The following is a 14993-nucleotide window of genomic DNA, read 5'->3' as shown; positions in this document are numbered from 1 at the left end:
AGTCTTATAGCGAGTCTTTGAAATGTAGTCAATTCTACCATGGGCCAAGTTCCAAATCAGACAAAACAAGTTAAACATGCGATACACAGCCTCTAAACTACGACAGCGCAGACTGGTTAACGATACGGGTTGCTGAGTCGCAGGTGGTTGAAGAGCCTCCCAGTCGTACACTCATCAAAGCGGGTTAGAGTCTAGATAGAGTAGAGGCGTTCATACAAGCAGGCGGCTAAGAGGTTCTAATCAGTGAACTTGCGGTTGGGGTTCTTGCCAAATAGAGCCTCTCGCACCGCAGGCGCAGCAGACTCCTCCAGCAGCTTCAATCTGGCCTCGAAGGTATTATCGATGTCGATCTTTCCGCTTCCACTGACGATGACTACTCCGCCGGCACTGTGTCTTTGTTAGCTACCTTTCACACAGTTTAGTTCAATGAGTATCACATACATTCCCTCGGGAAGAGGGTCCTCCTCCTGGATCTTTGCCGTGACATCCTTTCCGAGTTCCTTCTTGAAGTCCTTGGCAGCATCCTCAATAGCCTTTTTGACAACATCGTAGTCCTTCTTGCGCGCGCGAACCTGGAGCTCAGGCTCGTTGAGGGCATAGAAACCTTCAAGCAACAGACCCTTGAGGGCCTTTTGGTACTTGGCCTTGTCCTTGGCGCCCTCGGCAAGCTTCTTCTGAGCCTCCTCGAATATGTTATCGAGCATCTCCTGACGGGCGCCGAGAACCTTGAGTCGCGTCTTGTTGGCAACGGTAGAACGGGTAATCTGCTGGGACATGGTGGCCTGCTTGAACTTCTTCTCGTACTGGCTGTCGATGGCGTCTGTCTCCTGGCGGACGAGCTTGGACTTCTCGATCTCGAACTCCTCGTTGGCCTTAATCTCGATCTCGCGGGCCTTCTCCATGGCCTCCTGCTTGATGAACGCCGTCATCTTTTTAAGCTCATTGTCGACCTATTATGGGGCATCGCGTGTTAGAATACGGGGCTGGTAAGACGGGTTGCGTCGTTTGGGTATGGGTAATGCGTACCTGCTGGTCGGATAGAGCGTGTTGCGACATGATGGGCGGTTTTTTTCAGGTTAGGTGAGGTTTATATGCTTATAGTATGAAGATGAAAAGACCTCTACAGGGTCGAGGAGGAGACGATGAAAGGCTGGTGATGACCTCTTGGTAGTGAGGTCGAGGATGGACTATGATGGAGTTGGTAGCTGTGATGTGACGCCAGCCGCCCAAGACCAAACCTACCAGCTCCGTCCTAGCTTAGTACCTATATCTTACTGTGCTCCAGCAGGGAACTGGAGCTTGGAGGGATCAAGCCACAGCCACACCCCACAGTTTAGAGTGTTTATCTCCTACCTACGTAAGTACTTAGCCAGCGAGACTCAACGTCACTAGCATCGACAGTCAACAGAGTTGGTTAGTTCAAAATTTGGTAGATAGAACCGATGTGAATAGAGAAAAAGAAATCTGATATGGTTAATATAAGACGGTACAAGATTAAAGACTCATGCTCCTCTTTGGCTATTATCGCGCATGATGTGCATTATGTAACTGCACCGCCACTGTGGCTGGTTCACTAGTCTCGTGTTGTAGCTGCATACCTCTCTATTCACGTCAGGTGTTCCACGCACGACTCAAGCTTGTCCGCCTCCGACTTTCTTATTGATTAGTTTGAAACCAGGACGTATCACATCGAATTAATCATCTCTCTCTATTCAAACATTTTTCGACTCTCCTTCTTTAGGTTCCGTCTCTAACCAGCACGGTACATAGGCTCGACCGGCGACAGCTTCGGCAGCTACTCGTGCTACCTAACACTGGCGCTTTGACTAGCCATTCCCCTTGACCGTATCGGAACGATCATATTCTTCACGGTTTCAGTAACACGAAGCGACCACTATACCAAGGGAATTGCTTATGCGACGTCTCAACCACCCGCTTCAACTCTCCCTTGCCAGATGACCCTGGGCCTGGCACAGGCGCAATGGGGTTGCTCGGCGGCATCTCTTCTGGAGGGAGCATAGCTGTACGTGGTCGCGTACGGGAGTTTTGCAACGAGCAACAGCGCTAATAAGATCTTTCATAGCTTGGAATCATCGTTGGGCTTTTATCGACAAGTGTTCAAAGTCTCGGCCTGACCTTACAACGAAAGTCGCATATACTCGAAGACGAAAAGGGACCCCACGATATTCGACGACCACCTTACCGAAGGAGGAGATGGCAAATTGGCATGGGAATGTTCATCGTTGCGAACCTTCTGGGGAGTAGTATCCAGATCTCAACGCTCCCGCTCCCAGTCCTTTCAACTTTACAGGCCGCCGGCCTTGTCTTTAACTCGATATGCGCATCATTAATCCTCAGTGAGCCTTTCACAAGATGGTCTTTCTCTGGCACGCTTCTTGTGACGACTGGCGCGGTATTGATCGCGATTTTTGGGGCTATACCTTCGCCGGCGCATGACTTGAAGGAGTTGTTAGCGCTCATGGCAAGGAGGCCATATATCATCTGGATGGTCCTTCAAGCGCTTTTTGTCGTGACCCTTGCTATTGCTGTTGATTTAATCAACAACATGTCGAGCCTATCTCACGACTCTCGGTTTCGACTAGCTCGGGGCATTACATATGGTGTCATTAGCGGAGATCTCTCTGCTCATGCCCTTTTGTTCGCCAAGTCCTCTGTGGAGCTAGTTATCAAGACTGTTGCAGGACGTAATCAGTTTGTGCACTGGCAATCATGGGCAATTGTTATGGCGCTCATTACTTTGGCTCTTTGTCAGCTCTACTACTTACACCGTGGTCTCAAATTGGTTTCGACCTCCGTTCTTTATCCTTTGGTTTTCTGTGTTTACAACATCATTGCCATTTTGGACGGCTTGATATACTTTAACCAGACGAGCCTCATATCGCCCCTCAGGGCATGCCTTATTGCTTTGGGAACAGTTATTCTGCTGTCTGGCGTTTTGGCGTTATCATGGCGATTGAGCGATGAGCAGCACACTCCCGGTGTGGGCCAATCATCTCTTGCGCCAGGCCTTGGCCTTGTTGAAGACACAGAGGAGGAGGAATCTCTCCTCGGTTCAGATAATGCCGTCGCTGACCAAGATTCTACTCGACACACATATCAGACATTCCCTCCTACGGTCGATGAGACGTCATTGGTTCCTTCTCGTAAGAGGACCCCACGGTGGGCTGAGCGAGCAGAGATCTGGGGCGAGTTGGAGGATAGAGATGAGCCCACCACACCTGGTAACAGGCGGCGGTCTAGTACCCTGCCCCATCATACAGAATCATCACCCTTACTTCCGACAAAGAGGTCACTCACAAGTGGCCCGACCGGAGAAGAGTCGGGCCCCAGCACTGAATCTACCCCCCGAAGACTGACCCGAAGACGGCGGAAGAGCACGGGCTTCCCTGGTCTTGTCGCGCGTAGGCACCAGAGAAATAGGAGCTCCACGGAGACGGGCACGCTCAATAATATTCTATCGCTTAGCTGGTTCAGAAGCGCAAGTCGACAGGTGTCGCAAGCTAGTACCAGCGACGGCTTCCCCTGGGGAAGCACACCACAACAGGAGGGCTCCGAGGCAAGAGGCGACGCAGCTGTATGAACACGAAACATTACCCATCTAGCACTTCGGAGTTCCAACAGAGGTAGGGAGGCGAACGATAGGCGTTTTCTTGTGTAGAGTTCCTTTTGGGTCTGATTCTTGGTTAGTGTCTGTCAACAGGGTCCACGGGTTGCAAAACAAACTTCCGCAAGCCTAATGTTCTTATATATATATACGTTTAAGGATTCAATGAATGCTATCAATACCAACAAAATAGAAATACTGCATGAGCCCTGAGAGATAGGATCATGTTTTGCTATGAAGTAGCATGTGATGAATGATCTTTATAAGCTCGATCAAATGCTTTTCGCGCTTAATATTGTCACACAAGGGCTGTGCTCTTTCTGAGTTCGTGCTTCGTTCATCCATCGAAATTCTCAATTGAATCTGTACTCTATCTAATTCTCGTGAACCTGGCCGTCGACTCATTTAGCAAATATTAGGTGGCCAGACACCTGCAGGTCATCCATACACATGAGGAAAATAGTAACTGTGATGAACTCCAAAATTCCTTCACACTCCGTACTCCAAAAACCGGCAACTCCACCCACTACCCCCTTTTCTTTTTTGTTTTGACAATGAAGCCGTGTATGCAGGTAAACGTAAACGCCGGAGAAAGTCGTGCTGGACAGATTGTATATCGAGAGGTAACAAGTGGGAACTCTGTGGTGCGTTCTCACACCGTCAGCATGCTGCTCTTATGCTCCTTGTTGCAGCATCCTAGTTCCCCCAGAATAAAACACAGAGAAATAAACATGCGGGAACTTGTGCAGCTTAAGATTTTCTGATTCGTCCCCGCTTTGCTAGATGCAAAAACGAAGGCATGATTAGGTTAATTCGCGAGTGGATATTTCCGAATAGATGAGACCGAAGACAAGAGTCCTAATTAGAACATCGGAAGACCCTGAAGACCCTCGAAGTGTAGGCTTAGTCTATGTAGCTCCTCCAGTCGAATACCGAGGGGCGTTGCATACACCGGGGCCTGGAGGAATGAGGCTGTAGTAGTGCAATAATGCTATAACATGGAAACAGTAACGTGTAACTCCCATCTGCTCTGTCGTGTTCTTGATTCTGTCGAAGTGTAGTTGCTTGGTGCTCGTTGTGAATAAATGCGTCATTAAGGTGCCATTAAATTAGTGACTGGAGACAAAACGGTATATACGTTGGCCGTTTGTACTATAACGAGCTCGTCGAGTCCTAAACACGGCTCGTACTTGCTCGGCTGCGTTCGTCCTCCTCTTCCATGACATCGCTCAGTCGAGTAGGGTGGTGATGGCGAGGGACCGTTTCCCAACCAGGTGTGCCGTACCCTTGGCCGCTATAGTCTTGGGGATCTGAGTATGTGCCAGTCCACTGACCACCGTTGCCGCCACTTCCCCCTCCGGTAGAGGTTGAAGGAGAATCTTGCTTCCCGCTTGGGGGCACAGTTGTGGCGGGTGTCGCATACTCTTCTGCTTCAGCATCAGAACCAGAATATGTAGAGGGCGGTCCAGCGAAGGGAATCTTGTTTCCTTGGGCATCCAGCAGAAAGTTGCCGTTTGCGTCAATCACGTACTCACCTTCGCTGTAACCACCCTCTGACATTGGTGCTTGAAGTCCCTGCTGACGGTATTGGTCGCCGGCGCTTGTCACGGGAGGCTGATGCTGGGGAGACGACCTTGCTTCAGGTGGATAACCAGAGCCGTATTCAGTTTGGTAGGCCCCTTGAGCCCGGCTGCTCTGATGTCTGGGTCCGCCTTGGGTCATCGGGACAACCTGAACGCCTCCGACAATAGTAGGCTGCCCTGACTGGAGAGACAAAGTTCTGTCACGCTCCTCTTGCTCGCGTCGTCCCAGTTCCTCCCATGCCCGGCGTGCCTCTTCTTTGGATATAGATAGCTCCTTGCGCATCTCAGCAAGCTGCTTCTGAGCTTTGGAAGTACCACGCTCGTTTTCGACAGCTTCGCGGATAGCATCAGCGCGACCCCGGCGTTCCTGGTCCAAGGCAGTTTCAAGCATGGCGTTCACTTCTTGTGCACGCTCCAGCTCTGCACGGGTTTCAAAGAACCAGCGTTGGAACTTGCGTTCGGAGCTTGCACGAAGACGCTGGAGCTCAACCACGGCATGGAAAAGGTTGGCTCCGGCAGCAGATAGATCTGTTACTTGACGGGCCAGTTGCTGGTTGAGGGGATCCCGATTCATTTCATCCTTATTTTGTTCGAGCTTGCGTATCCAGTAGCTGGTGAGACCCTCCCAATGGGCGGATAATGTCTCCCATCGCTCAAAGGCGTGAGGAAAGGAGTTACGGGGCTTTGACCCACCGGAACCTCCCTGATTTCCGCTTTCTGCGCCTTGAGCAGCGAAGTTGGGTGGTGCCCCAGGGGTTGGACCAGTGAATGTCTGAGGGGGTGGTTGGTTGGTTGTACCAGATCGGCCAGCTCGATTATGTGGTGCTTGACCAGTAGTGTTTGCCCGAGGACGAGCTGATGTATTGTCGGATGCGGGTTGCGCCTGTCGCTGGGGGTTCATGGATTGGCGCGCTTCCGCATCAGTACCCTGCCCACCAGCAACGCCAGAAGCAGATCTACGCTGTTCCTCTGCTCTCCGAGCTTGTTCCAAAATGCGCGCCTCTTGTTCCGCTCTCTCGCGTTGTTGCGCCTCGGCCTCTGCACGTTGTCGCGCTTCGCGAGCTGCGCGTTCCTGCATGATCATCCTCGGACCTCTAATTCCGGATGGTGAACCGGATTGACCAGGAGCTGAGCCAGGGCGGAACGGAGGAGCTGCAGGTTTGCCGTTAGAGGCTGGAGGTATACCTCCGGAAGCCAGAAGGTCGGCCATACTTGCAGATTCCTCTTCAAGATCTGGGGTGAAAGGATTGGGATTGCGCAGCGCCTCCTCGAGTGCAAAGAGGATGGCACTGTGGGTATGCTTGGAGATCTTAACCACAGGGTGAGGCTCTGGGTAGTTTGCAGGTAGAGAAGGAGTCTGTCTTGGAGGGGTTGGGGGATGTTCGGAAGAGACCTCGTCAGGGTCCTCAGTCAAGTCCTGTGAAAGTCGTCGGCGGGGACGGGGAACTTGAGGCTGCGCTGAGCGAACGGGGATGAGACCCAATACAGTGGGATGAGTCTCCGGTAGATCGTTAACGGGCGCGAGGGTTGTCCTGGGTTCAAAACCAAGGGAAGCAGCTCGGCGGTGGGATTTGCGTGGCTCGGGACCTGGGCTTGGAGGTACGTCAAACTTGGGAGTTCGGCGAAGACTTCGGGGTGTAGAGAGTCGCTCAATAGGATCAGACGTCTGATTAAACAGTGGTCGTGAGCTGGAGCTTGAATGCTGGCGTTGCTGGTGCTGGGCAGGGTTCGTGGGCGCGTTAAGGTCGTGACGGTCGTTAGAAGCAGAGGACGAGCGTATTCTAGTCACTTCTGCGGCGCTAAAGGGGCGAGGAATTGGGTTATGAAAGTTCGACAAGGTGAAGGATCACCAGCGGGCGCTGGTGGTGTGTTGCGTTGCGGTGGAGGGTCGTGGTGGTGGAGTGGGGGAAGTTATTGATGCGTTGTACAAAGTCGGGTTCTTTTCGAGTTGCTAACCGGTGAGCAGGTCAGAGTAGAGTAACCCAACTCAAACTGATGAGAATGATGCGACGGTCTCGGGAAAGACGGCCAAGTCTCAGTCCGGTCCAAGTGTGAGCCTGAGTCCACTCGAAACAGAGCCGAGGGTGTAGTTGCTCAACTGGAATGTTGAGACGAGCGTGATTAAGGTGAGAAGAATAAAGTCGGGTGGTGAGTCTCAGTGCGGGCCAAAGAGGACGGGCATCGGCTGGTGATGTCAAAAAAAAAAAAGCTGGTGGCAGGGAGCCCAAAGCTGGAAAATTGGGGGGCTGGTGCTAGGAGCTGCTGTGGCCGCCTACCAGACCAAGGTCTAGGCAAAGCCTAGATGTCCCTGAAGAAACAAGCCACTAGTGAGAGACGTGAGACTGCAAGCACTTCGCAAACCACGCAGACGTACGCGATATGTGAAAAGCAGCCAATGGATTCGTGTCGCTGAACTTGTAAAGGCAACGCGACTCGAATGCGCGCAAATTATATGCTGTAGATAATAGATTCCTGGCGCAAAAGACACGATAAGTGCTGCTTGTTCGCCTGTTGGCGCGCGCGTGGTCGCTGTTGACTATCAGATCTCTTGGCTGGAAATCCTTATGAAGTATGTCTTGACAGTTTTTGTTCGTCCAGCGAATCTGATTCCGGTTCGGTATTGGCAATCGGCGTGCGACAGCTCCAACGTTATGTCGAGGCCGTCATGCGCAACTCGGAGCCCGCAAGAGCTAAGTAAATCGAGCGGCTGGGGAAGTGGAAAATAGCAAGGGCAGTACAATACAATGCCGGCATATCCTCTTACAGGCCAATGGCATTTCTCTGGAATCTGTATTATCTACGCATGAGTCGCATGAGCTTAATAATAAGATATTTTGCAGAGGTGAAGAAGGAGAGGTTATAAGGTAGGTAGGTAGGTGAAAGAAAGATGGAGGAAGAGAGAAAAGAGAAAGTGCGCACTGACGTAGCGGACTACCTAAGGAAGCTACAGCATTTGGAGCGCTCCTCCCTCGATCAAACTTGCATCGCCGCGCCGCGCCGCGACTATGACTTAATTAGTTGCGCCAGGTTTTTGAAGAATCTGCTAACTACTCCGTAATGCGACTAATAAATGTGCTGGTAGTGATATTAAAGAACGGCCTACCCATCCGTATCTTAGTACTTACTATCTACAGCAGTACTAAAACCTTCACAAGTTTCACGTCTGGCTAAACTGCCCACCTGCCTACCTAACTTCTACTTCCTTAGTACCTACCTACTGTAGATTAATGCTGATTCAAGAAGCAACTGCAGCCGTGTCTTTGTACCCTAGGAAGATCGGGTTCTAATAGTGTGCCAAAAGCGAACGTTCGCATTCCTGTATCTGTTAGATGTGTCGCAAGAACACTAGATAAGTACGACATGGTGAGTAACTTCAGATTGTCTTTTAAAAGAAATCAATATCTAAGAAACATTTACCGAGACCTTGAGGTTGTCTTAATTGTCTCGGGAATAGCGATTTTAGAGCATCAGTGTCTCGCCTCATCTCATCCATTCCCAATTCACTCGGCTCCGAAAAAGTATTTGCCAATCCTCTACCTCTTTACCTGGTGCTTACACTCGACAGATTGCATAAGAGAGCAGAGAGCGGACGATAACAGGGCTCAGTAATGAAGCAACTTATGGTGCGGTGCATATGTGCAGGGGCCCAACGCTGCACTGAGTTGACTCTCTGACTCTCAGGCATAGAGCAAGGCGGACGGTGCCATTGGACACGAGCTCGCTGACGAAAGCACATCCATTTCATCAAGTCGATGCCAGCTGGATTGATGGAAACCTGTCCCTACCTAAAGCTAGGCAAGGTAGGGCTCGACTTGTTTCGAGACCTGCATTGTCACTTTACCGGATGCCGGAGATTGATTCCGCCCAATTCCCCTGATTTTTGGCCTAATCCTACCGCACCGAGCAGCTGGTTGACTTTGGCGAATTGGGAAGTGGAAACGGGGCCGGATGTAACGCTGCGTCATGGCGTTAAGCGGAACAACGGTTGTCTGCCACGTTTCCTACGGCTGCATACCGTATTCTGTTTCGAGGTTTACCGCCGTTTTTTAGGTTTAGTAAAAACGTCAGTCGTAAAACCAAACTAGATGGCGCTTGATGAGAATCGATTTGTCGTGTATGCCAGTAAACTGTCGCCTGGGCTGCTTGAACAAGAATAACATTAACAATATGGATAGCCTCTTTAGAAACACGTCCATCGATACAATCGTTCTAACCCAGATAGGCTCTGGAGGGACGGGAGCCACGGCACGCCCCGTACTCAGGTCAGGGTCTTCAACCTCCAATCAGAGTCGTTGATTGATGTTGGAGCTAAAGTCGAAGCTGAGGCTGGTTACGGATAATAGTACCAGAGGTAGACGGATATTGGCAGGTGGGTAACAGAATAATTGTCCTCCAAGTTAGCCGACCAGAATAAAGTGGCCAAATTATTTCGTCTCTTATTCTCTCAGCGGCCAATTCCTCTGATAATGTAGGCACCTAGGTACCTACTAGTAGTTAGTTGGATGCCTTCGATATAGATCTGAAATTGGAGGTCGCATGATGTGCATAAAGTCGGCGATAAGATTTAGCGTGGTTTCTGCATGGAGGACGATGTTGAATGTTATCCTGCTGCTTCTTTTTTCATCGTTTCTTTTCTTGATATATATTCTTCAATCCTCAAGCGCCTTGACAATGTATCGCCGGCTTTTGAAAGCTCTTGATCCTTCGGTATGTGACTTCTTTCGGTTCGACTTTTTGTTACGTATTCGAGAAGCATGTTCTTTGGACATTAGGATTTCAGCAAGGCTCAATGGACGTATGTGGTCGGAGGGCCTCCGGATTGGTTCTGTTCTCTCCCTTGAGTCGGAGTTCAGCTTTTTCTTCCGCCTGAAACATCCGACAAGCTGGGCTGGTCTGCGGTTATTCTGTAGGGTAGCCCCTCAGCAAAATGCACTGCATTGTCTGAATGCCTCGCCCTCGCCCTCGCCCTCGCCACTTGAATGGGTTGAAAGGTGTTGTTGGCTTGGTCCTCAGTAGCCGTGTCTTACCAGAAGCCCCTTCTGGCGTTGCGTGGTTTTATCCGTAAGCTGTCGGATAGTAAGTTGGAATGAAGCCGTCTAGATGGTGTCGTTCGATTATTCCGCTGTATGGATTCGTGATTGTCTTCTAGGATGGTAATCACACGGAAAATATATCAAGATTGGTTAATCTTTTCTTCTGGCCCGAGAAAGGTTTTCAAAAGTAGGAGCCATGGAGGAGAGCTACAGGCTTAACGAGCCCGTCACCTCTTATTATAAGACGGCAGTCTTGTAAAGCAAAGAGTGTCTTGGGTGATCGAGCGATCGAGCAAAATCCCATGGTGGTTGCAACCACCGCATGAAATGCATCCCTACATGAGAAAACTTGTTCCTAAGATATCCTGTGCCGTTATTGAACCAGAGGCACCATCGCAGTAATCTCACTGGACGCCTCTGAAGTTGCAAATTTGTGTATCGAGATTGTTGAGATGATCCCGACAGACGAGCAAGCAGTCTGCTTTAATAGTAGCCAGCCTTGAGCATAGCATTACATATAAAGAAAGACCTTCACGAGCTGACCAAAGAACATTGACTCGGGTGGTTTTGCTGTTGTATCCCTGAACTGAGCTATCAAACAATCATGGACCCGTCAAGATCAGGTACGAATAACCCCAGATATCAAAGACCATGAGATGCAGTCTATCCACATGAAGGGATCGTGCAGGAGAGAAAGCGGTCACAGTCCGGGGTCCTCGAAACATCTCGTTGGATGAATGTCACGTCCATCCTAATCTCAACAATATGCATGGCTGTAGCATATGCAGCCAAGATGCAGGCAGACTTGTCCTCTGCATTTCAGCTTTATGGTGGCAGACCTTTTTTTCTCGATCGAGTGGTCTGTTCGATCGCAACTATGTAAGCACGCAAGGCGCGTATGTGAATCGCGAGGTGCCTCCTCGTTGAGTACTATCTCCATTCCTCCTATCGAAGAATCGCCAGATATCTGACGTCACGGCTGATACACGCGAGGAAGAGAGGGCAGAAAGCACCCAGATCGCCGATCGAATAGTAAAGGAAGGCTATGATTGAACGACTTGAGCACCGGAAGAGCCCCAAAACTGGCTGGTGATCTGGCCCAAGACACTTTTTTTTGAGACATGTGTTGCCCAAAATGTCGAGGGAAGGGAAGCCCAAAGCTCAAAAGTTATCAGCAGAGTTGGTGCTAGCCATGTCACCCAGGGTCAACGATGGAGCAAGGGATCCGTCAATTGAATAGTATCATCCTTGATGCTACCCTAGAATACGTGAATGAGCGGGCATTTCTTCGAGAATGTGGTTGGGTCTAATTTTTACCCCCAGTTGAATGCCCTTGAAGTAGGTATACCTGCGAAGGGTATGAACCGGCTGAATGATATTCATCCATGGACATGATATTTCCGTGTAACTGAACTGAACACAACTAGTTTTTGGGTGCAACCGTGCAAGGGAAACGATCTATTCGACGTCGACTGAGTTTGTCAGAATGGAGGGGACCCTGCATCCATAGACAGCCCGCCCAGCATCCAGCATGAACCGAACTAATGCAGAGTGAAGAAACAGCTGCAGCTGCAGCTGCAGCTGGAGCTCCTAGTTCACGAAGACCCGCGATTTGACAGTTGACAGGTTTGGCATGGATTAATACCAGTTCCTGCATTGCGCGCCTGTATGTACCAATCCTCGACTTATCACTTTTTCTCACTTTTCTTTCTTTCTCTTGTTTTCGGCTGATGTTTTGTTTAAGGAAGGCCCAAGCAGGGCGAGGTTTAACTTCCGGTACCTGTCTGGATAGTTCCGGCGGGGACTGTGATTGCGACTGCCCTTTCTCTGAGTACCTACAAGGTAAGAAGATAGTACAATTAGTATATTCTTACCCTACATGCCCCAACTGGTACCCTCTTTCCTCTTTTCTAATCCCCACCTTAACATCGGCATCCATTTCAATCTCAACCTGCCACCTCTTCCTTTCTTCTCAAAGGCAAGAACGCGCGGGACTGCCGGCTTATGCATCCAGATGCAATCGAATGTTTTTCTCATCCACCAAAGGCGCGTTGCTACGGATCAGGGTCCACAATGTTTACTCAAACAACGCTCATCCGACGTTATTCTGAGCTATCGGAGACAAGTGTCTCACGACTCCACTCCAAGGTCTTGATAATGAAGCAGGGAGGATGTCTCCTCGCTCAGAGCTTCGGTACAGGCCGTTCTGCGTCAGTGAGCTCGACTCGTGTTCCAAGTTATCCAGCTGTTCCAGGTCTTGCAGGTCTCCATATTGAATGCTTTACTCTGAGCCTGGTCTGACTTGCTGAGATGCTTTGAATAAGCAGAGCGCCTTGACGTGTCTGATAGCAAGCTAACACGCTGCTGTTTTTATCACAGAAGCAGAGAAGATCCCTTTGTGCTGTTTCGTGTACCGCGTCGGCCTTGGCGATACTACAGATCTCAATCACGAACAAAGGCACAACTGCTCAGCTCGTAGAGACTGACGAAAATAGAGACTTTTTTTTTTTTGACACCAACCGTCGCCGATCACTGGCATCGTCTGCTGCATTCCTCAGGGACCAAACCTCACGAGTCCTGTATGTCTCGGTCCAGGACTTTGGACCCAATATCTGGCAAGCTTGCATGTTTACTCAAGCGATACTACAGCGGATGTTGAATGAAGACACCGATCAGCTTGATCATGGCTAAAAAACCAGATCCATGGAGTCAACGAAGTCGCCGAAGCCATCTGAGCGCGAGCGCACCATACCATCGATATAGAAGAACCTTTGCTTTACGTGAAAAATTCAAGTGCGGGTAATGAGTGAGTGATTTGCCCTACTCGCACTTTCTCTTTGTTCTCCCGAAAAGACTATTCTGGCATTATACAGTTCGCCTTTTTATTGTGCGTAGTGTCCGACTCCTCTTCCAAAACCTTCTTGAAGATTGCTTTTTTGACCATCAGAACAGTTGTTTTCTAGACTTGGCATCAGTTGTTCAAGCAGCCACGAGTGTATCAGAGCAAACGGATATGCATCTGCAGTTGGTTCGTAAGACCTTTCTGTAAGTCTGAGAGAGAAACGACACCCAAAAGCATGACGCAAGGGATCAATCGCGTCTGCATACCAACAGCCCCCGAGGCCCGAGCCCAAACTAGCTTGAGCCCTCGAACAAGATGTGAGTGTCGGAATGCTCGAGGTTGTCTGACGAGAGGGATGGCTAGACTTAGCAGCCCCTCTACCCTGGAATGCCCCTCCAGGTCAAGGGCGCATGCTTTATCAACATTTAGAACACATGCAATGCAAAGCCTCAAGTGGGTGTGGTGGACCCACGCTTATGTTTCAACATCTCTTTGACAGCTCTGCTTGCACATCTATTTGTATATCATGCCGTCCGCATCCCTGGTTTCTTCATTTCGATATCAATACTGTTGCAATCTAATTTCGTTTTGCCAGTTCAACGGCCCACCATGGAGCGCTCTAGCAAACTGGCCGATCTCAAACTTGTTTCCAAATATTACCCTGTTACCAACTACTCATATCCTCAACAACCGGAACGTCCATCGCACTATGTTCGGAGTCGCTTCTCAGACGATAGGGCGTCTTTGGGATCCGAAGGGTCTTCGCCCAGTCTAATCGACGATCGAACAGACTCAGAAGTCTCCCTGGACGATGATTATCAGTACCACGCTCATGGCGCTGAGCTATGGGACAGCTTCTGGCTTCCAAGTAAATCCGCCAAGCTTGAACTTCAACCAAGAAAGCAATTCCCGGCCTTAAATCCCACTGCCCAACAGCAACAACAACAGCGGCAGCAACAAGAGCTGAAGCAACAGCAGGAGCAACAGCAACGACGGCAAAAGCAAGCAGGGCAATACCGCAACAAACTGTTGCCTCTTTCTGAGAACACTCGCAGCCAGAGCCGAAAGCCGGCAACCACTTATTCCCCTTTCCCAAAACCGCTCCCATTACCACCTCGTACTGCACCACAGGCTCCATCATGGCAATGCTCTCGAGATGTGAAGCAAAAGCCTCAACGGCCTCCTCGTCCGCATGAAGAAGTATACGTCTTCCGTTCTCTGCAGAACTCACCACTCGTTGCACACTTCACCGTTTCTCAAGACTCGCCCCGTCCTATTACACCAAAGGAAAATCGTCCAACTACTGCGCAAGAGATGCGACTTCAAACACCCCCGGAGCGTGATTCCTACTTCGAAACCGCCTCACGCGGTCCTACCAAACATCTTTGTTCCACAAGTTCCCAGCCACCCGCTTCTGTCATACTCTCAAAGAAGTCCCTCCCTGGCATGCGGCCTCTGCCGCCAACGCCACCACCGGAGGCGGAAGAGGCACCGGAAGCAGAGCCCCACTCGGTCTTTGAGTACGATGATGATTCCGATACTGAATCTGGGGGCCGCTCATTCTGGTTTCACCGTCGGTCGGGAAGTGACCAACGCAAGACAGGCCATCGGATTGCCCCTTCGTCGCCACGCAAGCGACAAAACGACGTGATAGGGCGAATGCTAGGACGACGGAGTCGTGGCTGAAACCCATCTTACCTTCAATTATGCTTGCACATTTGTTTGCTTCTTTCATTCTCACAATATTCTTCTTGTACATGATACCAACTACGAATGTCTCAACGACTACCACGACATATTTACCCGCTTTTATGACTTGAGTGGACTTTTCCACCGTACGTATCGACGTTACTAGACGCAACATGACTACTAAAACGACTTTCTTCTTACTCTTTTTTTTTTTTTTTTTT

General features: G+C 50.0%; 4 protein-coding genes across 4 annotated transcripts; 2 read left to right on the top strand and 2 right to left on the bottom strand.

Moving 5' to 3' along the window:
- Positions 1–236: 236 nt before the first annotated feature.
- FIESC28_09974 (uncharacterized protein) lies at positions 237–1056 on the bottom strand (the record flags this gene model as incomplete). The annotated part of the gene is made up of 3 exons (XM_031164109.1): positions 237–387; positions 442–950; positions 1027–1056. The coding sequence occupies 3 exons, from the start codon at positions 1054–1056 to the stop codon at positions 237–239; spliced, it is 690 nt and encodes a 229-aa protein (XP_031011820.1).
- Positions 1057–2566: 1510 nt separating this feature from the next.
- On the top strand, positions 2567–3601 carry FIESC28_09973 (uncharacterized protein; the record flags this gene model as incomplete). Its single annotated transcript, XM_031164108.1, has 1 exon — positions 2567–3601. The coding sequence occupies one exon, from the start codon at positions 2567–2569 to the stop codon at positions 3599–3601; it is 1035 nt and encodes a 344-aa protein (XP_031011819.1).
- Positions 3602–4798: 1197 nt separating this feature from the next.
- Positions 4799–8570, bottom strand: FIESC28_09972 (uncharacterized protein; the record flags this gene model as incomplete). Its single annotated transcript, XM_031164107.1, has 3 exons — positions 4799–7007; positions 8397–8422; positions 8475–8570. The coding sequence occupies 3 exons, from the start codon at positions 8568–8570 to the stop codon at positions 4799–4801; spliced, it is 2331 nt and encodes a 776-aa protein (XP_031011818.1).
- A 5122-nt stretch (positions 8571–13692) lies between these two features.
- Positions 13693–14769, top strand: FIESC28_09971 (uncharacterized protein; the record flags this gene model as incomplete). The annotated part of the gene is made up of 1 exon (XM_031164106.1): positions 13693–14769. The coding sequence occupies one exon, from the start codon at positions 13693–13695 to the stop codon at positions 14767–14769; it is 1077 nt and encodes a 358-aa protein (XP_031011817.1).
- Between the last annotated feature and the right edge of the window lie 224 nt (positions 14770–14993).

Source organism: Fusarium coffeatum (genome assembly GCF_003316985.1).
Source record: "Fusarium coffeatum strain FIESC_28 chromosome Unknown BRIP53273_contig_275, whole genome shotgun sequence".
Classification (NCBI taxonomy): Eukaryota; Fungi; Ascomycota; class Sordariomycetes; order Hypocreales; family Nectriaceae; genus Fusarium; species Fusarium coffeatum.
This window is presented reverse-complemented; position numbering and strand designations above follow the sequence as displayed.